This window comes from Anastrepha obliqua, chromosome 1 (assembly GCF_027943255.1).
Source record: "Anastrepha obliqua isolate idAnaObli1 chromosome 1, idAnaObli1_1.0, whole genome shotgun sequence".
NCBI classification, from domain to species: Eukaryota; Metazoa; Arthropoda; class Insecta; order Diptera; family Tephritidae; genus Anastrepha; species Anastrepha obliqua.
In genome coordinates, this window is record NC_072892.1 from 3,253,438 (window position 1) to 3,280,482 (window position 27,045).

General features: G+C 35.2%; 1 protein-coding gene across 4 annotated transcripts in view; it reads right to left on the reverse strand.

Annotated features, from left to right (window-relative positions):
* Positions 1 to 4,698: 4,698 nt before the first annotated feature.
* LOC129238775 (transmembrane and coiled-coil domains protein 2) overlaps positions 4,699 to 27,045 on the reverse strand; it is a 127,200-nt gene continuing 104,853 nt past the window's right edge. The window contains exons 3-14 of one of the 4 annotated variants that reach the window (XM_054873992.1): positions 21,991 to 22,342; positions 11,325 to 11,855; positions 10,884 to 11,072; positions 9,231 to 9,295; positions 8,941 to 9,110; positions 8,694 to 8,821; positions 8,341 to 8,524; positions 7,996 to 8,116; positions 7,409 to 7,513; positions 7,217 to 7,330; positions 6,732 to 6,907; positions 4,699 to 4,949 (exon numbers count right to left, since the gene is read on the reverse strand). In XM_054873992.1, coding sequence (XP_054729967.1) covers positions 4,823 to 4,949; positions 6,732 to 6,907; positions 7,217 to 7,330; positions 7,409 to 7,513; positions 7,996 to 8,116; positions 8,341 to 8,524; positions 8,694 to 8,821; positions 8,941 to 9,110; positions 9,231 to 9,295; positions 10,884 to 11,072; positions 11,325 to 11,855; positions 21,991 to 22,186 — 2,106 coding nt within the window. In that variant the 5' untranslated portion in view covers positions 22,187 to 22,342 and the 3' untranslated portion in view covers positions 4,699 to 4,822. Of the gene's footprint in view, positions 4,950 to 5,274; positions 5,472 to 6,731; positions 6,908 to 7,216; positions 7,331 to 7,408; positions 7,514 to 7,995; positions 8,117 to 8,340; positions 8,525 to 8,693; positions 8,822 to 8,940; positions 9,111 to 9,230; positions 9,296 to 10,883; positions 11,073 to 11,324; positions 12,448 to 21,990; positions 22,343 to 27,045 lie in introns of those variants that run through there. The other 3 variants (XM_054874143.1, XM_054874069.1, XM_054874220.1) reach the window with 3 other exon arrangements.

Here is a 27,045-nt window from a genome sequence, read left to right on the forward strand (position 1 = left end):
AGTATAACAATAGCCTATGTGCTCATAGGCTATTATTTCTTTATTGAATTTTTGGATTCTCCATCGTCGATTTTATATGTGGTCAAAATTTTGTCAAATTCTAGTTCCACAAAGTGGGTCAAAACGTCAGTCAAAAAATAATAAATATTTACAGACATAACGAGATTTGAGTGAGAGCTACAGTCAATGTCAAAAGAAAGTGTACAAACGTGAAATGTAATAATAAGGCTTTCTTTATATGTTTGCTGGGTAATTTTAAAAAACATTTTATATTTTTTTTAAATGATATTTCATACCATAAGAATTTATGGAAAAACAAAAACAAAATTCTTACAACAAAAAAAGTTGTGAACTAAAAATCGAAAATACTTCATATATTAGGTGCCAAAAGAAAGTGTACAAATCATCGACCACGTGTTTGCCAGATAACGGACTTGGAAAAGAACCGTTACATAGTTGCGTCTACTGTGAGAGTCATCGTATACGATTCATTTAAAGTCTTTGCTTAGTCGCAATCGGTAGTTGCTTTGAAAAAAAAAAAAAAAATCGCAATGAAAAAACAAACGACTTTGGATATTCGGGAGCTTGTGATAAAATATCACAAGGAAGACAAAACCTTGCGCGAAATCGGTGGTGTTATTAACAGAAGCCATAATACTGTAAAAAAAATTATTGACAAGAAACAAAAGTATGGCAAGCTGGAAAATCGTCCAAAATCCGGCAGACCAAGGCGACTAAATGTTGCTGAAATAAGATCGGTTGTGAGAAGTGTGAAAATAAATCCGTCCGAAAGTGCTATAAAATTGTCCAAAAATATTTCACAAACGTCTGGAAAGCCGGTTAGTGCTAGCACAATTCGTCGAGCATTGTATGCGAACGGTCTCTATGGGCGAGTTCCGCGGAAAAAACCTCATATCTCGAAAACCAATCAAATAAAGCGATTAAACTTTGCTAAAAAGTACCAGTATAACGGCGTTTCATTCTGAAATAACGTACTATTTAGCGACGAGAGCAAATTTGAGGTGTTCGGCAAGAAAAAAGCAACAAAAATTTGGCGAACCAGAAATACGGCACTTGCAGAAGGTAATGTAGTATCCACTGTGAAGCATGGGGGTGGCTCGGTGATGGTGTGGGGGTGTATGGCCGCTGGCGGGGTAGGTAATTTGACATTCATAGAAAGTACTATGAATAAAATAGACTATCTCAACATATTGAAGAATAACCTGCGCCCTAGTGTCGAAAAATTGAGCTTGGATCGGTCTTGGGTATTTCAACAAGACAACGACCCTAAGCACACTGCGAAAGTTGTCAAAGAATGGATGCTATATCACGTACCCAAGCAATTAGATCACCCTCCCCAGTCACCGGACCTCAACCCCATTGAGCATCTGTGGGAGCACCTAGACAGACAAATCCGAAAAAAAACCATTACTAGTAAGGATATGCTCAAAGCCGCGATTTCTGAAGAATGGCAGAAAATTGCACCAGAAGTGACTGCAAACCTTGTTAATTCTATGCCACGACGTTTGCAAGCAGTGATAAAGGCAAATGGAAAGCATACAAAATACTGAATATGCATCCTGCTCTTCTGTACACTTTCATTTGACGCCTAAACTATGAAGTATATACGATTTTTCGTTCATAACTTTTTTCGTTGTAATAATTTTGTTTATGTTTTTGTATAAACTCGAATAGTATTAAATATGAATTAAAAAAATATAATAATATATGTCTCTTTGTATCACCCATCAAAGTATTGAATAAAGCTAATATTAATACATTCCAAGTTTGTACACTTTCTTTTGACATTGACTGTACTTTCGACAAAAAGTTTGAAATTCATTTTCTCAAAACATCAACAAGTTTATAGGCTATTTTAATACTAAGGGGACGATTTTATGCTGGTATTTAGTTTGCTTACGCTGAAAATCATGCTACAGTATTTAATCTTAACTCAATTACGCACAACTACGTCATGTCTATTACTAACCGCTATAGGCTATAGGCTATACGCTATCGGCTAAAACTATGAAAACTGCACTATTTCTGTTTTGCCTATGTAGTTGTAATTATTTAAATGTATGCATATAATAAAATAGAGTCTAATACCGCTAATTGGCGCACATTTTTCATAATTATTTATTTTCAAGGAATTTTTTCAATTAGTTATTTGCTTTTTTTTGTTTTTGCTTTAAACAGTAGCTAGTATTGTATGTATGTATGTACTCGGTATATATAAAAAAGGGAGTAAACTTATGCATTAACCTTGCCTTAAATTTGTATGTATGTATAATTTATCCCATTCTATCCATTCTTGCGTATGTGTGTGCGCGCGCGTCTTTGCGTTGAACATTCGCTGCTTCTAAGGTTTTAGCTTTAAATAAATTGTATAGCTTTACTTCCAGTTATTCTCAACAAAAATAAGCTTTTCTGTATCAGAACATTTTTATTTTTCTAATGTGAAAAAGCTTTAAAGCTTTAAGTTCCTCAATGATTTGATATAGCATTTGTGAGATATCAACTTGAGGGGCGCATTTTTCAAAGGCAAAAAGTAAATTTTCTGAAGTTTGTTGGGTTTTATGTATTTGTGTGTGTATGAGTGTTTTAAATTGATGAATTGAAGACGGTAGTTCAGCAAAAACATACTTAAAGCTTTGAAAATCTTTCGACATTAATATTTGAAAATCGAAATGGTTTCAATTGTCAATATGAGAGCTAATTTGTAAAAAATTGTATTCGAACCAACAAAAAAGGACTCTGATCTGGTATCGCTATGGACTAAAATGATCTCTGCGTGGCTTCGGCCAGCCAGTATAACTTAACCTAACCTCACTTGCTTGTGAAACGAAATGTGTAGATGAAAAGTAATTGACACGAAAATGTGTACGATAAAAAAACTGTTTATATTCATTTGTACAATAAAAAAATATAGTCAGGTCCACAAAACAATTTTGAAATCCAAAGTTCAAAGAAATACCGATTGATTTTTGAATACATGCCGCACGGCATTCCATTTGCAATGCTACATTTGATAATTCATGCTTGATTTTCTGCGGGATTGTACATTGTTTAAGCAAATGTGAGGAATTGGAGAAGCTCTAATAATAATTTGGAAATACGTTCCACATAATAAGTACATACTTTGAAATCCACATTTGCTAATAAACCTTAGCAGCACATTTTAAATGCAATTTTTACTGTTTTGACGAGTTCAAGGGACAGTTTGATTTTTATTTACGTTCCACACACAAAATTCTAATGAGGAAGCTTCAATATTATTTTTTAAAGAAAGCATTTTAATCGTGGAGCAACTTCTATCTATGTACACATTTTTTAACACGTTCCATATGAGAAATTTTCAATCCACAGTTGATAACAACCTTTCAAAGTGCCGCGAAAATTCATTTTTTCATTCGATATAAAAAAGAGATGGAGAGTTTAAAGAAAGGTTTATGTTTTCATTACATTTAAATTATGTGTATGTATGTGTGTCCTACAAAAAATCAATCTCGCACTTCATATAAAATTTTGCATTTTTCATGCTTGAGTTTAAAATACTGCGTATTTGAATTTGATTATGTTCCATTTACAAATTTTTAAAGTATTTGATAAATGACCGCTGATTTCATTTCTGAATATAAATTTTTTGAGTGCTGAAGCAGCTGCTATAAAAAATGTTAAATACTTTCGACAGAAGATCTTTGAAATCCACAATTGATAATAAACTTTAACAATTAAAATTTATTCTTCCGTAAAAAAATTAATTTGCATGTTCATAGAAAGTCTTGTACACTCTTTTAATTCAAATACATGAATGGTTCACAAAAACAAACAAAAAAAAAAAAACTCAATAGCTAAATCTCTCTCTAGTCCCTTAGGTGTGTTAAAAATTATGAATTTCGTTAGTGATTGAATCACATGAATTATACTCAAACAAGTAGGCGAAATTATACTTTCAGAATGAGTTCATGTTTTAAAAATTTAAATTGATTGGTAACGTTTAAAGTAAGTATTTTTTTTGGTGTAGGAAAACCAAGTACGCTTTATAAAATATTTCCGAGGTCTATATAACTTTTTTTGGTTGAAATATACAAATGTAAGTTCGAAAATTCTTTAAGTAAGTCTCTGATCATCCTTTAAGGGCATCTAAGAAGACATTTGCTTCTGTTAAAATTATTGCATAATCAATACCAAAGTTGTCAGCTCAGACTCAAATATATACATACATATGTACATATCCGCTGTAGGTATAAAGTAAGCAACTGAGGTATACCGTAAGCAGCATAACGCATGTGTCAGCGGCTAATCTAAAATTTCCACACAAAAGCTGAAGTCGATGAACATTAATGAAAAATTTCTTTTCGACTCAAACAAATCCAAAATCGAAATAAGCGCCGTGTATGCACAAATATGTCTACTACGCTCAAACGTGTATGCATGTACATACATACATATGTATGCGAATATTTGCCAGACGCGCACTCACATTTGCCAGTCCTAACAGTGCATCTGTACAAGACGGGTGCTTTTAAGGCTAAATGCTGGATTACTACTATTATTATTATAATTATTATTTTTTAACATTGTAATCTGTTTGTTTACTTTTCACATTTTCCTAACGCCACTAACAGCTAATAAAAAATAACAAAATTTATATAACTAATTGCTGCTACATTCACACGCATATATTATATTTCTGCTATTTATTTCTATGCATTACTGCTTCCTCTTCCAGTGTGTTTATTGCATGTATGCACGTGTGTGTCTGTATGTGTGTTTGTGTATGTTTTTGTCTCTTGTTTACAAGCGCCATTTATGTACTTCATTTAACAACCAATGATTCCTTTAAATGTCGCATAAGTCCAGCACCGATGTCCTGCACATCAGGCCATTGTCGTATCACAAATATAATGAAGAATATGAACAAGAATGTCGTCAGCACGCGCACTCTAAAAAAGGCAAATGAAAGTAAAAAAAAATATTAACAAATGCAGGAAAACATACATATATGTACATATAATATTAGGATGACCCAACATTTTTTTTTCTATCAGATTTAAAATCAATATTTATCTTATCACCCTAATGTTTAAATACATCCAGCTGGAAATATGCCTACTATCTGCATTATAGTTTACTAAAAACTTTAATAGTTCTTATGTTGAAAGAATAAACGGGCTTTTTATTTTATAAGAACTCACATAATAAAAAAATTTTTACGTAAACTAAAGCGTGTTTTTAACTGCATGAGGACTATCGATATCGATAATTATGGTTTAACAGCTAAGAATAGCAAACTGTGTTGACATTTCCGTTCAGTAAGGTAAAATCATGAATCATTTAACGCCGTAACAACAACAAAAAACTGCTCGCGAAGTGCATAGAGCACTGGCGGCATCATCGGCCCTTATTTCTTACGAAATGAGGAATAAGCTGCAGTGACGGTGAATGGCGAGCGGAGGGACAGATGCCTGTAAAATTTCGAAAGAACAATTTTTTTTTATAAAATGTTGATATAATCCTTTAAGAATCTGTCAAAAAAATTTTAGAACATAAATTTAAGTATTTCTTATATTATAGATCTTCAACCGTGACGACTCTATTCTTTGCGTTCGAGCGCTGGGAGAGGAGTTTTCATGTATTCAAACTTTAGACGCGATTTTCTCAAAACCATATTTTTCGAATTGGCGTACACGATAACTCGAAAAGTTATTGACGGATCTCCCTGAAATTTTGCACACATCTTTTCTATGATATTACTTTCTATGTGAAATTACAAAAATAATTTTTTCGAAGTAAAAATAGTAGGAAAATTCGCCCCAATATTCATTTTGCTTTTGTTTTTTTTTTAAGCATTTTATTCCGCGATTTGTTTTTTCAGTTTTGTTTAATTCATATAGAAATTATGACATTAATAAATAAAAAAAGTTTTGGTTTTTTGTATTCAGGTCCCTGACGCCGGTGCTACAATGCCCGCCGATTGAAAAGCCCCGCTGCGACCTTCCTGGAAGAATTGAGTGTACATCCGCCATTTTAAATGAATAAAATTAAAAAAAAATTTGTATAATTTTAATGTATAAATAAATTGTATGACAATTTTGAAAAAAATTTATTGACTTCTTCATTTTAAATAATTTTAATGAAAATCAGGGAAAATATGGCCGTTTACAGGTATCTGCTCCCTTAAATAATGAATTGAAAAGTCTTGATCGGTCTAGGCCACGGAAGAGGCAGCCTGCGACAGTTGTTTGCTTTCTGTCCAAGTTATAAATTTTATATAATAAAAAAATTCGAAAATTTCCTGTCATCACAGTTCTACGGTTTTTAATTAGAATTTCTAGAAACATTTTTGGTATGCAATTTTACAACTTAGTAAATTTCAGTGCGTATTAAAATTCAAATAAAGTGTAAGTTTGAAGTTGCTGAAAGTTCCCGTTGATTTTTTATAATTTTTCCCCCTGACATTGTTGCGCATTTTGTCCATTTGAAATTTAAACAACATTTACCCTACTTTGTTAGCCCTTCTTTTCATTAATACATCTTTAACTGTGGACTTCTGTGCAAGTATGTGAAACCTGTAAGGTTTAATATCACCACAAAAAATATAATGAACATTTTTCTTATTTTTGTCTTTGTAATTTCGCCACATTTTCATGATTCGATAAATTTACATACATTTTATAATAATATTTTTTTCCTCAAAGATTCCAAACATTTTATATTTAACTCACCTTGTTTTCAGGAACGGCATTATAATACCCGCGGCCGTCGCCACCAATAACAATACCACTTGTAACACCGTTAAGACGACATTAATGAGCTTGACGACGAGCGCACGTGCATTCGAATTGTCTATACCCTCGACGGTCACGTATTGCTGCTGTGATAAATGTTCCATTTTCGAAATCTAGATTAGAAAAATGCACAAATTAGCAAATTGGATTGGCAATGGAGTTAAGAGAAGAGTGAATATATATGTATGTATCTGTGTACACATCTACATGCATATATTGGTCGTTTTAGCACAAATTATGAATAAAAAAGTTATTTTCACACTTCACAACACAGCCATAGCCACATTGGGTTGGCAAAAATGACGCAATAATTAGCGCATGCAAAATGCTAAATTAGTTTATTTATGCGTGTATGTATATTTAAAAACTGCTAACACGCGTTTTCTTTAGTTAATTTAAGGCATCAAACTCGTTACACTCACCCGCGTTTGGCAATTCTCCAGTACTTCGTTAACGTCGCGCAGACGCTCATCACTTTGATATTGCACCTTTTCCTCCATATCGGCAATTGTTTGTTTCAGATTTTCAATTTCATTCTATAGCAGTAACAATAAGAAAAGTATACCATTTACAGCTAAGAATGTAAACATCCTTTTTCTGTCGTTTTTACAAACCTGATGCAGTTCGGTTAAATCGTTAATTTGCTCCTCTAAACTTTCAGCGCGGTAGCGTTCACCTTCCAGTGTTGCAGTTAAGTTATTGAATTCCTTTTGTGCAGTCTGGAGAAATATTTTAATGCAATTAAAAAAAAATGGTACTCTACTAAATTTATCAAAAAACATGTTTTTGAATGCCTAATTTCCGAAGGATCGGAAATTTATATTCCTAGCGCAGGGTTTGGGAGAAGTATATTTATGACAGCTGTCTATAAAAACAAGATATGTATATATCGGGTGTTTTTTGAGAGCTTGATAACTTAAAATGATAATATTTTGTAGTTAAGAGCCATATTTTGAATAAAAATAGTAAATCGTGAAAGAATCTAAATTTCTACATTTTTTATTTTAAAACATCTAAGCGTCACTTTTGAAATACCCTTTATAATAAGACTCATGAGTTAGATCAATCTGTAATTCCAAAAAAATAGATGAGGAAGTTGGAAACTCGGGATTGCTCCTTTTGGCAGTCAAATCGGATTGTTTTTTACATGAAAACAGACCTCGAATTAAATTGAGATAACTTCTTTAATTTCTCAACTCACCTCTAATCGTTCAACACGCTCTTTCAGTTTTTCGATTTCATCTTTACGTTCAGTCAATTCAGTTAAGAGCGATTTGAGCACAAGATGATATTGGCTCGCACCCGATTGACTCTTGCCAGAGCTGTGCATACACACACACATACACAAAGAAAACAGAAAAAATACGCCAAGTATTAAAGTAATGTAATAAATTTGTAATTAATTTGCAGACACATGTTTTAAAATACAAGTTTTTGCTTAACAAAGTAAGACAGAGAAATACCGATAAATATAGGAACATACATATAAGTATGTAGGAGTGGTTGTGCACTGTCCACTTACAATATGAAAGTACGTGGGACTTACCCTGCTGGTATACTCTCGCTGGTAACGCTGCTGCACTCACTGCCGTTATCGCTGTTAAATTTACCGCTACCCGCACCACCCGTATTACCCGAACCGGTGGAGGTGGCCGCAATGTTATTATTCGGCGTCGAACTACCAATCAATTCAGCATTGACTGGCATGTTAATGTTGTTGATTTCAGTTTCTAATGAACACAAAATATATTATTAATTAATTTGACAGACTAAAAGTACTAAACCGAAAGAAAAAAATACTAAACAATATATTTATAAAAAAATTATAAAAGTAAAGCAAATAAAAACTCATATGCGCCTAAAAGCAGACCAACTTATATGCAATACTTTCATACTCACCTGACATTTGGTTAATATTGTCAGCGCTACCGAATTTATTTTTAATTAAATGTGCGAATTCGCGCGGCTTGGACATCACCGAACCGGAAAACCCGGTTATGCCATCGCGTATATTGCCACCGACATTTCTGCACAACGAATGGTTGGGTGTGAACGAAAGCGGAAATGGAATATATGTAAGTACCAATGTTAATTGCAAATATTAAATACTTCTTTATTTAAAATTTTTATTTTTGATAGCGCTTACCTTAGCCCCTGGCCCACATCGCGCAGTACTTCTCGTGGCTGCCGATGTTGGCTCTTATTCGCAAATTGATGATTAGACAAATCTTTCGCGCGTTTCGTATAATTGTCCAGCTTTTTTTGGAGCTGCGAAATGCTGTGTGCGCTTTTCTGGTTTTTCTTCTCGAAAACAGCCTACAACAAAGGCGCAATTAGCTGTCAGTTTTTTATTTTTTTTTTATATCAAATTTTACTATTCGTCACCAATACAACACCTGTGCCGCCGTGTTTGAGTGATGAATTTACTCCACTTACCTTTATTCGCTGCAGTTGCTGCTTATCAGCACTCGCCGCCAATTTCAAATATTCATTCACGTTATCTATAAAAAAAAAAAACAAAATAAAAAAATTAAAAAAGGGGTAATGATGAAACAATACAATAACTGCGCGACTACTTTCTGTTGTTAAAGCGTAATTGGTAATCTTTTCATGCTAATTGCCATTTTTATTAATTTATTTGATATTTGATTCATCGCGTCAAGTTCATTCCCGCTGCGCTTTTAGTTTTTGACAATACTGGAATAGGCAACCTATGGAATATTTCTGTATACCTAAAATACAATTCATCAACAATATTCGATGTGAAATATTAAAATTTACTGATTTCATGGATATCAAGTAACAAATTAACTAGTAATGAAGGTCTTTAGAAAGGGACTCCTAGATGTCCGTAGTGCATAATTCATAGGCGGTACCTGGTTTTACAACGCGTTAAAATAATTCAAACTTATTATTAAAATGGTCGATCTTTAAGAGCAATTTACCGTACGAATGAGTCGACAGTTCAAAGGTTGATTAAAAGATTTCAAGAAACTGGTTCTGTCGAGAATAAAAAAACGACTGGCAGACCAAACTGAGATTTTTTGAAAAGTAAAGTTTATGTGAATAACTACGAGTTCAGAGCTGAAACACAACATTCAGAGCGAGATTGCTGGACTCAATGCGTTGATGTGAGCGCGAGACCTTGAAATTTTTAATTCTCATATGACAGACCCTATGCTCCCCTAGAAACCACGGAGAAAAAAATATGTATATATGAAGATAAGACAGCTCCAGACAAGAAGTGGCTTTTTCCATAACTGAACAAATTTCTTTGTGGAAGGAAATATAAGCAACTCAGAAAAACTTAGTTAAGAAGCTTTGAAAATTTCAAAAAAAAAAGGTGAAATCGGATGAACAAAACTTTCTGAGCTTAGTTAAGACCATCCCATGGAGTAAAACCATTAATGTGTAATGTTCTCATCCACACGGATGACAATTATTTCTGGACGACTGCCGTAACTAACATATGTGGATTTGTGCGCGGCCTCCAATCGGTGTGCTCAGCTTCAAAGCCTATTTTGGGCATGCAACATAAAATTGTATAAAAAGTTCATCTAATGCCGGTCGTTCCTCGGAGGGCAATGACAAACTTCCGATGGTATTTCTGTCATGGAAAAGCCTTTCATAAACTATCTGCTTCTGAGAGTCAGCATACAAATGTAGGCCCCTTTTTGTAGGATCAAATCAAGGCTTACAAAAAAAAATTATAAAAAGTAAACTAATTCATGCAAACTTCTTTCGAATTTATGTCAACAGTGCTGGTTACCATAGTTTTATAACATAGATCATAGAGAAGTAATTTGAAATCTACTACAGTTGTAAGCCGAAATGGCAGAAATACCTTATGGGTTTGCAATTGCATGCTGAAGGGCGACCGCTATTAGACAAAAAATTTTGGTCATTTTGGTGTTTCATTCACGGAGATTCGAACCTACGCACTCGCGAAATGTAGTCACGCACGTACCCATTCGGCTACAGCGGCCGCCTAGTTATAAAATATTTTACATCAGTTAAGAGTTCGAGAGAGAGAGAGCACACAATTTATGATTTCAAAGAAGGGAATCAAGTTAAAAATATTTCTCTCACCATCTCTGGCAGTTTGTTCCTTTCGTATGGATTCCTTTGTACATTGAATTTTCGTATTAAGCCGATCGAGCGCTTGCAAACTGGAGGTACGTTCATGGCGACGATGGTGTTTCTTGTTACCATCAACACCCACATGAGAGCCATCTTGTTCGTCGGAAGCGAACGATTGATAGCAGAGATCCTCGGTGCCTGTGCAAAGACAAGAGAAAAAATGTGATTAATAAAATGGTACTTAATATTCAAAAATATGGAAAAAATAATGAGTAATAATGAAAAATAGGAGGCTGAAAATATTAGCTACATTTTTGCTTTAAGTTACAAATACGTATTATAACTTCACACAAAAATTGTCCTTTAGAATCAACCACTTTTATCCAACATTTCCAAAAATTGCTTCTTGGAATGAAAATTAATCAAGACACTCAAATTTGTTAGTCCTACCTGATAAACGCGAATCCTCGACGCCAACACCACCCATACTCTCCATTGTGCTACCATCACCACTGCCCACAATGAAGCCACCTATGCCGCCGCTAATGCCACCGCCACTAACGCCAACTCCACCAACACCACCACCGCCACTGATGCCACCGGCGCTTAAATTACTCAGACCACTGTAGGCCAACAGTCCGCCCTGATCGGAACCATGTGTGCGCTGAAATTCACGGCGGCTGCGTTCCCGACTGCGTCGACTCGATGGCGAATGGCTGCGGAAACCGCGAAATGTGGCAACGGTGGCACCACTGCTGCCGCTCCCAATGCAACCGGTCATCGTGCTGCTACCGTAACTGCTGATACCGCCCGTCGATGTGGTTGTCGCGAGGGAGGTGCCCGATGCGCCGGCGCCACCCAGTGTGCCGATGGTGCCCACCGCCGCCGAGGCGACTGTCGCAGACGTCACTGCTGTTGCTGTTCTCTCGGCGTGACTCGCCGAGTCGGTGCTGTCACCGCGATGATTACGTTCACGTGACACTGTGGAGACAGCAATGATTTGCATTCACGCACACGCGTCCGCACGCAGACAGAAAGCGACGTCGAAGTGATGACAAGCGAAATGCAGCGGAGCGGGAGAGAGAGTAGAAGTGAAGATTCCAATTAACACGCGTAGATGTGTATTGTTGTTTTGTTGCGTAACGTTTCAAGTTTTTGTTGTAGTCGATTTGGAGAAGAATGTTTGAATTAGATTTAGATTCGAGCTGATTTGCTTTGTATGTCTATTTGCTCGTTTTGCTCAATTGACAGCTGACAGCTGACATGTGACAACAATAGATAAAACAACAATAACAATAACAATAATACTAACAACTATGACGACGAACAAGCTTGCAGTTTAAAAATATTAATATTTAATTGATGGATCATGTGTTGTTGCTTGTTCATTTTCGACGAATTCTCTATCGCTGAAATCTCGGCTAAGCAACACTCAGCGCTTTCTAGTTTTTTGTTGTAATTGAGAGTTGTTATTATCCTTGTCTCAAATGATTATTGTTGATGGTAGATTTGGCGTTGCGAAGCTAAAAAGCAAGCGAAAGGCGTGCAGGCGCATATGCTTGCGAGTGTTTTGCTGATTATTTATATTAATTGTTTATTTTCAGATTGCGTGTGTGCGTGTGAATGCGTGCGTATACTTGAGAGCGTATTTGAATGTTTTTTTTTTTAATTTTGTTGCGTATTGCCCAAAACAATATAATGAGAAGAATACAATCGAGAACGAGAAGAAGAAGCACAGTGTGTTAAAACTTACAGCAATGTACATACAAATTAAAATTTTCAAGTATTGTTTGTGTTTTTCTTTTTACTTTAAATAATTGCACATAAAAGCGGTCCAATTTTGTAGTTTTCTTAAATATTTTCATTTAATTAAAAATGCGCGAATGTGCTTTCAGAAGCTTTCAAGTAAGAGTTAAATATAACAAAGAAAAAAATTTGTGTGGAAAAATAAATTAGTAACAGGTGAACGGGCGGCCGCCGTAGCCGAATGGGTTGGTGCGTGATCACCGTTCGGAATTCACTGAGAGGTCGTTGGTTCGAATCTCGGTGAAAGCAAAATTAATAAAAACATTTTTCTAATAGCGGTCGCCCCTCGGCAGGCAATGGCAAACCTCCGAGTGTATTTCTGAAATGAAAAAGCTCCTCATAAAAATATCTGCCGTTCGGAGTCGGCTTGAAACTGTAGGCCCCTCCATTTGTGGAACAACACCAAGACGCACACCACAAATAGGAGGAGGAGCTCGGCCAAACACCTAACAGAAGTGTACGCGCCAATTATTTATTTTTTTTTTATTTTAACAGGTGAATTAAAAAAAACAATAAAATTTGTACACATGTACAAGGTGGCATAAAATTAATCATCGTTTTTGAATAACTTTTTACGGCATAAAAAAAAAACTTATTTTGAGTGATGGAAATCTTTGTTTTGCCCATTGCCGCTCGTCTGATTGATACCTTAGCTGTTTAGTTCATAAATCTATACTAATATTATAAAGAGGAAAACTTTGTTTGTTTGTTTGTAACGAATAGGCTTTTTTCACCATTCGAAAACTACATTATCCAAGAGTAAAATGGATTACATTTTATTTTGGAAAAAAATAGGGTTCCGTAAGATATTTGGATTTTTCGGACACAAACTGAAAAAAATCTTATATATAAAATAAAGTCAACTTTTTGTGTGTGTTCGCTAACCGGCCGTGTCTGCACCGAATTAAACCAAACTTACACACATTGCTAAGAAGGTATTGAAGATGGCTCGAGATATAGGTCAAAACGTGGACCCGGGTAACCTTCGGATGTGTATGTACAATATGGGTATCAAATGGAAGCTGTTGGTGAATGCTTTAGTTCAGAGTATTTTTCACGCCGCTCCGTGAGTAGGGTCTCGAGATAGAGACCAAAACGTGGACCCTAGAATGTGTTTGTACAATATGGATATCAAATTGAAGCTGTTGGTGAATGCTTTAGTACAGAGTATTTTTCATGCCGCTCCGTGACTGGGGTCTCGAGATATAGGTCAAAACGTGGACCCGGGTAACCTTTGGTTGTGTATGTACAATATGGGTATCAAATGAAAGCTGTTGATAAGTGCTTTAATACGGGGTAATTTTCATACCTATTGATGACTAGGGTCTGGAAATATATGCCAAAACGTGGACCCGCCGTGTCTTTGCACCGAATTAAACCAAACTTACACACATTGTTAAGGAGGTATTGAAGATGGTTTCCGTATAGTTTGGATACCTATTGGTAGATAGGGTCTCGAGATATAGGTCAAAACGTGGACCCGGGTAACCTTCGGATGTGTATGTACAATATGGGTATCAAATGGAAGCTGTTGGTGAATGCTTTAGTTCAGAGTATTTCCATCCGCTCCGTGACTAGGGTCTCGAGATAGAGACCAAAACGTGGACCCTAGAATGTGTTTGTACAATATGGATATCAAATGAAAGCTGTTGATAAGTGCTTTAATACGGGGTAATTTTCATGCCTATTGATGACTAGGGTCTCGAAATATATGCCAAAACGTGGACCCGCCGTGTGTTTGAACCGAATTAAACCAAACTTACACACATTGTTAAGTAGGTATTGAAGATGATTTCCGTATAGTTTGAATACCTATTGGTAGATAGGGTCTCGAGATATAGGTCAAAACGTGGACCCGGGTAACCTTCGGATGTGTTTGTACAATATGGATATCAAATAGAAGCTGTTGGTGAATGCTTTAGTACAGAGTATTTTCCATGCCGCTCGGTGACTGGGGTCTCGAGATATAGGTCAAAACGTGGACACGGGTAACCTTTGGTTGTGTATCAAATGAAAGCTGTTGATAAGTGCTTTAATACGGGGTAATTTTCATACCTATTGATGACTAGGGTCTCGAAAAGTTTGGTTGTAATTGGGAGCAGTGGCAACGGGTACAGCGTTCTTTTGAGCCAGCCATAATGTCGTTTACTTTTTTAACGCTTGGGGCGGAACTGAACTGTCAAATTGACAGTGTGAGTTACAATGTGTCAATATTTCTTTCTGATTTGGATGCCATAAGGAAAAAACGTAAGTGCAACATGTAAAAATTGTTTGTGAATTTTTTTGGAGTGGATTTTGGAACAGTGAATAATTTCTTACGAAATTTGAGAATTTAATGTGAAATCCGAATGAAATTATGTGTTCGTGGAAAAAACAATTTTTTTCGTTTTTTTTTTTTGAAAAATATAAATGGATAATGGTTAAAAAAACTCCAATGCTTAATAAAACATATAAATTGAAACGAAAAATTCATGGATGATCAGGAAAAAAGACGTTGTTTATTCATATGCGTTGATTTGAAATTTAAAAACAATCTTCTTTTCTCCTGATTTTCAATTTATATTTTATATTTACTCAAAAACAAATAGAAAAACAAAAAATATTGTTTATGCCAAAGCGCTTGAATAAAGAATAAAGAAATAAATAATATGAAAACCATATATTTTCTGTTCTAAACCATATCTATTCTATTTTAGTGTGCCCAGCGAAGGGGGCCGGGTTTGCTAGTGTCAAATATGATTGACATACGACACAATTGACAAAAATTATAAATCTTCCGATAGGGTGATTAATTTGGCGCCATCTTGTATGAGCCTATGTGTAAATAAAAAATAGTTAAAAAAAACTAAAAAACACGCTTTTATTGCTAATCGAACTAAAAAGTATAAAATATAATAAATTTTAATGACAAAGAGACCTATAATGAAGTAATAGCAAATCGAACGATCAGTCATAGTCAACTACCTCAGAACAGAATTATAACAAAATTTGAGATACAAATAGAATAATTCAAATTAGAGTTAAAAGCGTGGGATGCATTTTGCTTCACTTTCATGACCTTCTGTACATAGGTAGCTGCCAATAGAATGATTGTAATATTTACTATATCAAGCATCCCATTAAAAAATAAAAAATAATAATAAATAATATGAACATTGAATAGAGTAAATTTGTGGGTATGAGACTTGTGGTATCTACGCATGTGTAAAGACTATACAAAGTGAGAATGCAACTACCCTGAAAACTTTTTAGCCTTCTATTCGTACTGCAGTGCCGCGTGCCCGAGCAAGTTCGAATTCGAAAGAGTAAGTCGTAGACTCCCGAAATCAGTAAGAGTAACTCGGAGAGTGCAGGCATGTGCAGACCGCGCGTTAGCTCTGTCTTTCTTACTCTTTTACAGAAGATCTACTACTGTGGGCAAAAAGTAAGGTGAATTTATTTGTCAAATTTCGCGGTTATTTTTTTCTTGAGTTGGCAACACTGTTAATAACATCTGGGCCAACTTTCATGTGAATGTCATTATCAGTAATATATTTACGCTTGTGTTTACCAAACGACCAAGAGTGCATTTTTCGATTTTTACAATGTCTGATTTGATTGAGCAGAGAAGTGCCATCAAATTTTGTTTGCGGAATGAAATTTCGGCTGCGGAAACGTTTAGCATGCAGAAGGCATTTGGTGATTCGACCATGTCGCAGAAAAATGTTTATAAGTGGTACAAAGACTTCAAAGAGGGTCGAGAACGTGTTGATGACTTGGAGCGCTCCGGACGACCATCGACGTCAACAGATGACCAACACGTCAATAAAGTGAAGGAGTTAGTGCTCAAAAATTGTCGGTTGACTGTTAAAGACCTTACTGATATGATCGGAATATCAGAAGGATCTGTGAAAACCATTTGGGCCTACGAAAAGTCAAATCTCGTTTGGTACCGAAAACTCTCAATTTCTTGGAAAAAAGTCGGTCGCGTTGATGTGTATGAAACAATGTTTTCAGACTATCAGGACAAGCTCAAATGCATCATTACGGGAGATGAGACTTGGATGTATGCTTACGACCCTGAAACAACCGACCAATCAAGCGAATATCGTGCTAAAGGCGAGGCCAGACCGAAAAGAGCACGTCAAAGTCGTTCAAAAATAAAGGTCATGATGACAGTTTTTGTGGTGGGGTGCACTATGAATTCCTTCCACCTGGCCAAGCTGTTAATAAGGAATATTATTTGAACGTTATGCTTCGTTTACGTGAAGCAATTCGTCTAAAAAGACCAACATCATAGGCCAACAACTCTTGGTTTCTGCATCACGATAATGCACCGTCTCACACTGCACTCGTTCTTCGTGACCATTTCGCCAAAAATTCCACGCATATCGTTCCGCAACCACCGTATTCGCCTGATTTGGCTCCGGGTGACTTCTGGCTATTCCCAAAACTCAAGAGACCACTCCGGGGAACGCGTTTCGAGTCGATTGAGGAGATAAAAGCTGAGTCAAAGAAGGTGCTGATGGCTATACCGGAAATGGACTATTTGGCATGTTTCAGGGATTGGAAAAATCGTTGGCATAAGTGTATTTCATCGAGAGGGGATTATTTTGAAGGGGATAAAATTGATTTACAAGAATAAATAAAGATTTTTCATTTTACAATCAAATTCACCTTACTTTGCCCACAGGTAAAAAAAGAAAATATTAATCCTGGCAATCCTAATAAGGATAATGGAAAACTTTTATCAAATTATTGCATTGTCATCGGTCCTTGATAGGTGTGCAAAATTCCAAGTCGATCAGATTTTTAGAAGCCAGTGAAAATTAAGCTCAAAGATTCCGTTACATACATACATACAACCCGAGCTAATAAAAGTCTATTAAAAATTATGGCTTTAGAAAATGTGCAGCCCATTACGAAGTTAGTAGTTGATGTAGTGGATACCAAAATACTAAATATGTTTTAATATAAGACTGATTGTCAAAAATCTCCGATCGGAAATGCCTCATATTAAGCTTGGGTATTCTCTAAGATACCACAGCGCCATTTTGTGCTGGATCCGAGGACAAAATGGTAGTTCGGGAATCGAGAAAGGATTTTCCAAAGTGGGGTGGGGTCAATAAGCAAGCTGCAATATATCTCTCTATACTAACTGAACTAACACTAAGATTAACTGGAAAACAGAAAGATTTAATTCTGATCAAACTCTTTGGTTATGCAGGGTATCTTCCCTGGGGGAGTGGTAAATACATATACAAATGCAGTGCGGCATATAAAGCCTTTAGAAATAGGATTACTATTGGCATCCAACATCTCGTAGTTGTGAAGGACTTTGTCTACCTTGGAACTAGCATCAACAACAAAAATGACGTCAGGAAATCAAACGGAGAATAACTCTTGCCCACAGGTGTTGCTTTGAGAAGAATGGACGATGTCAACAGCAAAGAAAGTTTTGGGAGCCTTCGAGAGAAAAATTCTCCATAAGATCTATGGCTCCCTTCGCGTTAGTGAAGAGTTCCGTGTACGGTGGAACAGCTAACTGTATGAGTTATATAGATGGACATAGTTAAGCGTGGAAAAATACAGCGGCTATGCTAGCTTGACAATGCCACCCGTACACCCGTATGAAAGGAGACGATCCAAAAAGGCGAGTCTACGACGCGGTATCCCAAAAAGGAAGACGAGGAAGAGGAAGAACTGATCTCAGTTGAAGGATCAAGTTCTGCAGGACCTGTCAGCACTCGAGATTTCTAACTGGCACTAGCCAGGGCAGCACAGAAACCGCAGGTACGCTATTTTCCATTCGGCCGAAACCCACACACGGTGGCAGCGTCACTTAACTAAGTAATAGGATTACTAGCATAAATAGAGAAATAATATATTCTCATAGCCAGGCGATGCCATTAAATTGTCTAAAGCAGTGCCTAATTAAATTATGATCAACGTCTCAGCCAAAGATCACATCTCTTGTACAGGCGACACTAAAATGTCCTCTCAGCGTGGAGAGTCTAAAGAGAAATTTAACACTTTCTCTTACATAGAAGAGAAGGTTGCCAGGCATTGAAACTGTGGCTTAATTATAACCTAAGGAATCATGCTGCAGTATAAAACTTGCCGTAGCTGTCACCACGATCCTACCAATATCTCCTACCCGAACAGGACGTGATGTGATACGAAAACTAACGAATTTATAGCGTCTCAAAACGCTAATTGACTATGGAGTAGTCACTAAAGTTAACACACCGTTTAACTTAAAACAAGTACCACAGTTATAGAAAATTCATTCGGTGGACAGAGAACCCGAAACTTACTAAGGCTCATAAAAACCAATGCACAGCTTCTCTTAGGGTACTAAACTATTTGTTATGGGATCCGAGTTTCGTATAACGATTTCTGCAGGAGCTATAGGGCAGAGGAAGAGATTATTCTTTTTCTTCTTGATTGGCCCGATAACCGTTTAAGCGAATTTGGACGAGTTTAACAAAGCGCGCCAGTCGTTTCTTTCTCGTGTTAACCGGCGGCAGTGGGAAACACTAAGTCAAGCCAAGTCCTTCTCCTCTACGATAAGGCTTCAGATTTTTGGGGAACAGGAGACCTCTATGACCACCGAAGTCATCGCATAAATCTTACGAAAAGGTCAAAAATGAATTCGTGGATCGTCTCAAAAACGAGGAGCGTTTTCCGCACAGAATCTATTTGCTACCGGAAAACTGAGAAAAATGTGTGGCTAATGGGACAATATTTTCAAGAGGAGGTATATAAAGACTTACGAGAGGCTCGACTTCTGCACCCAGTATGAAAGCTATTGGCTCCCAGGTATGCTTTATGAGCGGAAAGCGACTACGCGCATTTATGAGACTTAATCTCTTTATGAACTCAAGGACTAATAAGGACTTAACATCAAAGGAAATTCTACTTGCTCTCGCTTTACACAAAATATTTGAAACGAAATTGTACACCCGATAATAAATATGAATAACAGCATACTTCACTACTACTTATCTTAATTGTTGCCTGCCAGGAATTCCTTCATGCAGTTATGTAGAGCACACTCCTATTAAACGGTATACAACAAGGCGGTCATAAATTTCAGAAACAAACATACATAGTTGGGCATGTTTGTACATATACGAGGGTTGCCTTTTATATTTTGGGCCTTTCCAAACTTAGGTACGATGAGTTACTATAATTCGATATTTTTATCGAAAAGTTTGATATTTTTTAGCACAAACTTATAAATAACGGTTCACAAACGAGCTTCATTTGTTCACTTCTTAGTGAGTTGAAAAATTCAGCTCGCCGAGAAGATGGAGTTAACTCGAGAAAATTTTCGTGCGACTCAACTTACATCGACTTTCCAACGCCTGAAGAAGCTGTTGAATCCTTTCAGCAGCCAGTTTTGGAGGCATCCACTTCAGAGTGGCAAAAGTGCTTTGAAAATTGACTCAAACGAATGCAGAAATGGAAGGGCGTAGAGGAAGACCATGCCTCCGAAAGAAGGACCAAGTCGAGGCAGCTCTATCATTGAAGGCGGCCTTAACCCGGTAACGGAGTGTGAACCTTGATCAGGCCATATAAGTAAGTAATAATGCAGAAATGTATTGACTTCCAAAAACCATAAAGCCATTTTCATTACTATTTTATTGTGTTTTCATATAGAGATAGCAACCCACGTAACTAAACCCACTATTTAGTTAAATGAGATATGCACAGCAATAATTTTCATACTCAATACTTTGTATATGCCTGTGTATGTACATATGTATGTGTGCAAGTAGTTGTTCAGATATCTGCGGACACACCTAGTTCTTCGCATACCGAACGGGAGCGGAAATGTCCAATTGACTTGAAGAAAAATGCGCAATAAAAGATAATAAATGGACATTGTGACTTGTGGTTGCAATTTGTGGGAGAGGTGCTCGTCAAATAAACATAATTGCATGACAAATAGGGAAAATCGGAGATGAACTGCTAAAATTAGCAACAATACAAATTTAATCACATTAAAGCGTTGCTTTTGAAAGCAAATGGTAAATTTGGTTTTCACATTAAACATGCAAATAACAAAATATTATATTTACAAAAATATGTATGTATGTACACTTTTAATTAAATACAATTGTCAATAAACAAAGAAACACAATTAAATATTGAAAAAGTAAAATTGAGAAGCAGGATTTTGCATGAAAGCTATAACTGTTCAAATACCTTTGGAGTGCTTACGATATTTAATAGATACAAGTAATAAATTTATAAATACTTAAATGAATACGGTGAATATGAAAAAATAGTATAGTACAATAAAAATACATTGTTAAATACAGGGTGGTTCATCTAGTGTTTGGAATTTAATTTAACTCTGCTATGAATAAAAGACTTATGAGGATCTTTCAAGATTTTTTTTTTTGCATTTCGCATTCAAAAGGCTTTCGTGACTTCCGGCCGCCCATTTTGTCGCCTTAATTCGTAGTACATTTTCGCGAGCTTCCGCATTCATCTCACAAGTGGCAACTTCGATTTCATGTTTAAATGCTTGAATCATCACCGGAAGGTTGGCGAAACATTCACATATAAATTTATCTTTAAAGGCGAACACAAAAAATATGTAGTTTAATAGAGGCAAATCACAGCTTCTAGGCGACCAATTAACATTACCGTTTCTGAATATTACCCGATTTTTGATAGCAGTGCGCTTAACACATTGCTGACCGGCCACGAGTTAATTCGTGTTTTTGTGGCCAAGCGTTGGTTACCAGTCACAAGTAAATTCGTGATAAACAACAGCCATCGAATCCATCTGATATGGCTCGCTGCAATTTTTTTCGGTTTGATCGACCCGAAAACCACTCCGGGAACCCGTTTTAACAGCCGAAAGGAAATAATGGGAAAAATCGAAAACGGCTCTGTGGGCTATACCGAAAATAGAGTTCCAGAAATGTTTCGAGAGCTGGATCAAACGCTGGCATAAGTGCGTTGCGGTTGAGGGGGAGTCCTTTGAAGGCGATAGTATCAGTTTGAGGAATAAAGTTATGTTTTGCATTTTCTGGATTTATTACGGGCACTTTTTGTATCAAGGCAACGAAAAATTTATAAACATGACGCGGTAACGCGCGCCATTAACATGACCGCGTTTTCGTGCTCACCTGCCAGAGCCACAAAAAATAGTTACCTCACATTCCAAATGCTAAATGAACCATTGCGTACGTGTACATAGAGCCAACAACTACAATACAACAAGTATGTACTTAAGTAATCCATCCCTAGTTACCTTCAAACACATACATAAACACAGAGTATTTAATAAAAGTTCATCCAATTTACGTACTTTGTTCGGAACTGCGTGCGTCCGATGGAGATCTACTTTTGCGCAACTGTCCGCTTCCTTCACTTTGACTTAACAACAACAGATTATGATGATCTTTGGCGGGCGACGTTGCGGCTATATTGGCTGTTGTCGAGAGTAATGACGATAATTGTGTACCACTACCACCAGCAGTACTCGTCACGTGTAATGAGTCCATACCTTTGTCAATTCATAGTCAAGTCGCTTGTTGCGTCTGCTGTTGTTGTTTTTGTGCTGGTGATTTGAGTGGCTGTTTATCCGGTAATACTTATGTGGTTGCACTTACTACGCTGCTACTGTGCAATCAGTTTCTCTAGCACTCTTGTGCGTGTAACTGTAATTAGAGATAATTTTACGAAATTTGTCTATTATTAAATGCTTTTTATAAAACTTAAGTAGAAGGTGAAGGTTACAACTATTACTATGGGTTTTACTTTTATTCTTAAACGAGATGCAGACATACAGATAAATGCAATGAGTGGATCGAAATGTCATCTTTCAAATGAACGCTGCCTTATTTTCTGCCACATTTGTCAGTTAGTTTCGAGATTCCTGCTTAGGAAATATATGAGTCGATCACTCGTACTTCAGACGAATAACAAAATGAAACGCCCAAGTACTGTCAGCATCGGCGGTTGTCAATGCAATGCAACACTGTTAATGTGTCCGTTGAGTTTCAATGAATAATCGTTATTTGATTAGGCCTTAAGTCCCACGTGCTATAAAAAACGTGATTATATGATTGAGAGTGAAAGTCAAACCGGCTGACCAATCGCGCAAGATATAAAAACCGAGTTCTGTAAAGGCACAAAATCCCCCAAATCCAGATCATTTGGATGGCTGTATAAGAATTGGAGCTCAAAAGTGTGAATTGACAACTCAAGGACTATATGGCTTGTCTACAGAGACCCACACGTCTCAGCGGATGCATGCAAGGCGGCCTTTCAAACCATCTCAATCCTAATAGAAAAATTTAAACATTAATACACACGAAACATCAAATTAAAGAAAATATTTTCAAACTTATTCTTGTAAACAAAAAAGTCTTTCAGTAGATCAGTCTTTGGGACAGCATCACATTAATGCGGCGCTCTTACCTACTCATAAATACTGCTATTGAAATTCGAAAGCTAATTATACAGTTGCGAGAAGACAAAAAAATAATAAAAGAATTTTCAGATATTGTTAAAAGGAGGTATTCAACGGTCCACGATATTATCAAGAAGTTTGAGAATGAAAATAGGGTTCATAATATTAGTAGGTCAGCGAAAAGTTTATACGAATTGTTGGAAAGGATTCATTTCCTTTGTCGGAAAGTTAAAAAGTATATTAGAAAAAGAAAAAGGGAAGAATGTTTCAGTAGAACGATTCGTCGAATCCTCAGAAACTTCGACTTATATGGTAGAGCAGTCGTAAAGAAGCCATACATATCCGACAAGAATAGAAGAAAAGGCTGGAATTCGCAAAATCCCACTTAAATAAGCGCAATGAGTTTTTGGAAAGAGTAAAAGAATTTTTATCTCGTAGTAAATTCGTAGCAAATTCAATTTAAAAGGATCTGATGGGCGCCGTTTCGTATGGCGACGTTCCAACAAACAAAACATACCAGAGCAACACTTAAACACGGTGTTGCTGGATCGGTAATACTTTGCGGATGTGCGCAAGGTATTTGAAACCCGAAAATGTGATGATTTTGTTCTTTAATTAGGTACTAAATTCGTTGTATTCGCGACAATAGAGCCAAAGCAATTAAATTTTATTGCTTTGGCTATCAGCTGTACGGACACATGTTTGCTACACTGTGTATGTGATTTTAAGACTGATTTTAAGACGACACTTGCAGCAGCATTTAGCCTGATTAGAGAAGTTGGGCATATACAGTGGCGATCAAAATTATAGCAGTTAGATGCATTTCAAAGTTTTGACAAATAATTGTTTTTGTTTTGTTTTTTTAAATAGGGTTTATACTGCAACAAATAAATAAAGCTCAAAGTTTCAAACTTTTATTTTTTTATTGTTTTATATTTATTAATTTTTTTGTTATTATTTTCTTTTTTTATTATTTATTAATTTTTTGTTTATTATTATTTTATTTTATTATTTATTAAATGAGGCTGTGTCTGTAAGACTTTTTAGTCTATTATGTCTTATGTCTCTTATGTCTCCATCTAGTAGAATGTTACAAAACTCGAAATCAATTATTTTTATACAATGCAAACTTAAAATTGACAATTTAGACAATGCTATTATTTATTTAAAAAAAAAAAGGAAAAAAAATAAAACTCAAAAAATTTGCATAAAAAATTCGAAATTTTTAGTAGGAATTTTTAGAAATATATACAGGTAGTTAGAAGGATATGCAGTTTTGTAACCCTTTCAATTATGTTGTGCAAGTTTGAAGTGGGTACAAATTTCCATTTCCAACTTTTTATTGGCGGTGTTGCGCATTTTCTTCCATACAAATAAGAAAAATGCAACAACCGTTACAGAAGAAAATGCATAAAGGTGTAAAAAAATTAAAAAAAAAAAGATATTAAAAAAACAAAAAAAAAATTGAATTAAAAAATAAAAGAAATTGCATAACTGAGCCCTTGATTGTGAAAGTCGACTAAGTCAAAATTTTTAAAAATCGAGTTTATCAGCTACTTGTTATCTAATCCTAATGAACTAACATAATCTGAAGAGATTAGCAGTATGCCATGAAAATTAACTCGTAAAATTGAGTGTATTTTTTGGTTGTTAAACAAAATACGGAAACTGTTCATTTTGATAGTCGACTGAGTCAGTTCGTTGAGAAATTTTGGAAAATAAATAATAATTTTGTAATGCCTTCAGATAACGATGCAGGTATGATCAAGTAATCATTTAAATGTAAAAACGTACTATTTATAGTTAATTGTAGACATTGTACTGCGAAGAAGTTTAAGTAATGCTCCCAAGAAATGGAAACGAATAAGAGCAATATCGTCTTCAGATGAATCAACTGATACTGTGAAAGTGAATTCGGAACCCCTACAAATGGAAGAAATCAACATGAAATCAAGAAAGAGGAGCCGAAATCAACTTAATTATGCACAAAATATAAGAAAAATGAAGAGAAATAGTGGAGAGGAATATGAAACAAAAAAGTCTAAGCTTGTGAGTGGTAAACTTTTCGAACATAAAGATTGCCGTTGTTCCAAACAATGTATAAATGAAATTGGATATGCGATAGGAAAGCAAATTTTGATTTTTTTGGAAATTAGCAAGTTTTGAAAAACAGAATTTGTTTCTGCACGGTTTGGTTCGAAAACTATCAATAAAGCAAAGACGACCCAGAAATGAAGAAGGATATATGAGAAAATGTAGTTATAAGTATCATATAAATTTTACGGAATTCAGAAGTTTCCATTTGTAGAACTTTTTTTTTGGATACTTTTAAAATATCTTACGGAAGATTAAACGGTGCCTTAAATGCCAAATCACCTGGAATGGATTTACGTAGCAAAATGCTTGGTTCATCTAGAAAAACAGATGAAGATAAAATTAAAGTGGTACGAGAACATATTCTGAGCTTTCCAGCATGTGAGAGCCATTACACGAGATCACATCACACTTCAGGTCGAAAGTATTTAAGTGCTGACTTAGATATCCGAAAAATGTATGAGCTGTATGTGAAAAAATGTGATGAAAATAATATATCACGTGTGAAGGAGTGGACTTACAGGAAAATTTTCAATACGGAGTTCAACTTAAATTTTCATACTCCTCGTAAAGACACTTGCCAAAAGTGTGATTCACTAAAACTAAAAATAGAAGCATCCAGTAACGAAGACGGGAAGTTGCATCTTATGGAAATTCGTGATTCACATCTTATCAGTGCCGAACAGGCCAGACAAAGTTTAACAGATGACATACAAAAAGCAAAAGATAACCCAAGTGAATTTACTACCCTATATCCCCCCAATTTTTCACAAACACTTTACTTCCCTAAATATGTATTAACAAATAATTTACTTTGTTACAATGAAATGAGTTTGAATAAAATGTTAATTACTAATAAAAATGTTTCCTTGGAATAAGTCATTTATAAAGTCATTCTGTTAATTTTGAAAGTCGACTAAGTCATTTGCAACCTTTCAAAAGCACATATCCAGTTAAAAATGGTTATAAATTTCACAACCATAATAAATTCTTGTTTGTTGGCACTACTTTACTGTCGAAAAATCATTTTCCATAGTGCAAAAATATTTTTTAATCCTTTAAAACGCAAAACTCTAATTATCTCGAAACAAGGAAAATATGACTTAGTCGACTTTCAAAATCAAGGGCTCAACTGTAAAAAAAAATAAATAAATAAAATTAAATTTTTAAACATAGACTACAGTAGCGGTCCAAATAATAGAAGCGCGATATATTACAAAGCTTCAACTATTTATTTATATTAATATTTTTTTTTTAATTTCTTCATAAAAATAGAATCTATAATAGAATAAAAAAACACATAGTACAAAGTTAATTAAAAAAAGTTAACACATATTAATAAAATTGTTTAAATAAAAAAAATATATATGCTATATATATAAGTAAATAAAAAAAGTAAATAAAAAATAAATAATATTTTTTTACAAGTTTTAGTATTTTTCTTTTATGTATTTATTTTCATTTTTTTTAATTTCTTTATGTTTATTTTTTTAATTTCTTTATTTATATTTTTTATTTATTTTTTAATATATTTATTTTTTTATTCATATTTATTATTTTTATTTTTTTATTCATACTTATTTTTATTTTTTTATTAATATTTATAATAAAAAGGGTCTTCTTCTTGTCTTTCTTGTTTTAAGTCTACTTGAGCAAAGACAATTCGCTTTATTTATATAATTCATATTCACGTATGCTTGATGCTACTAAAGCAGGTATGTTATTATTACATGTTTGCTTATTTTAGTATATTTCAACACTTCCCCTGAATGAGCAATCACATAATCCAAAAACAAGAAATTACTTTTCAATAATTACTTTGAATGAACAATCATAAACTAATAGGACTATGTT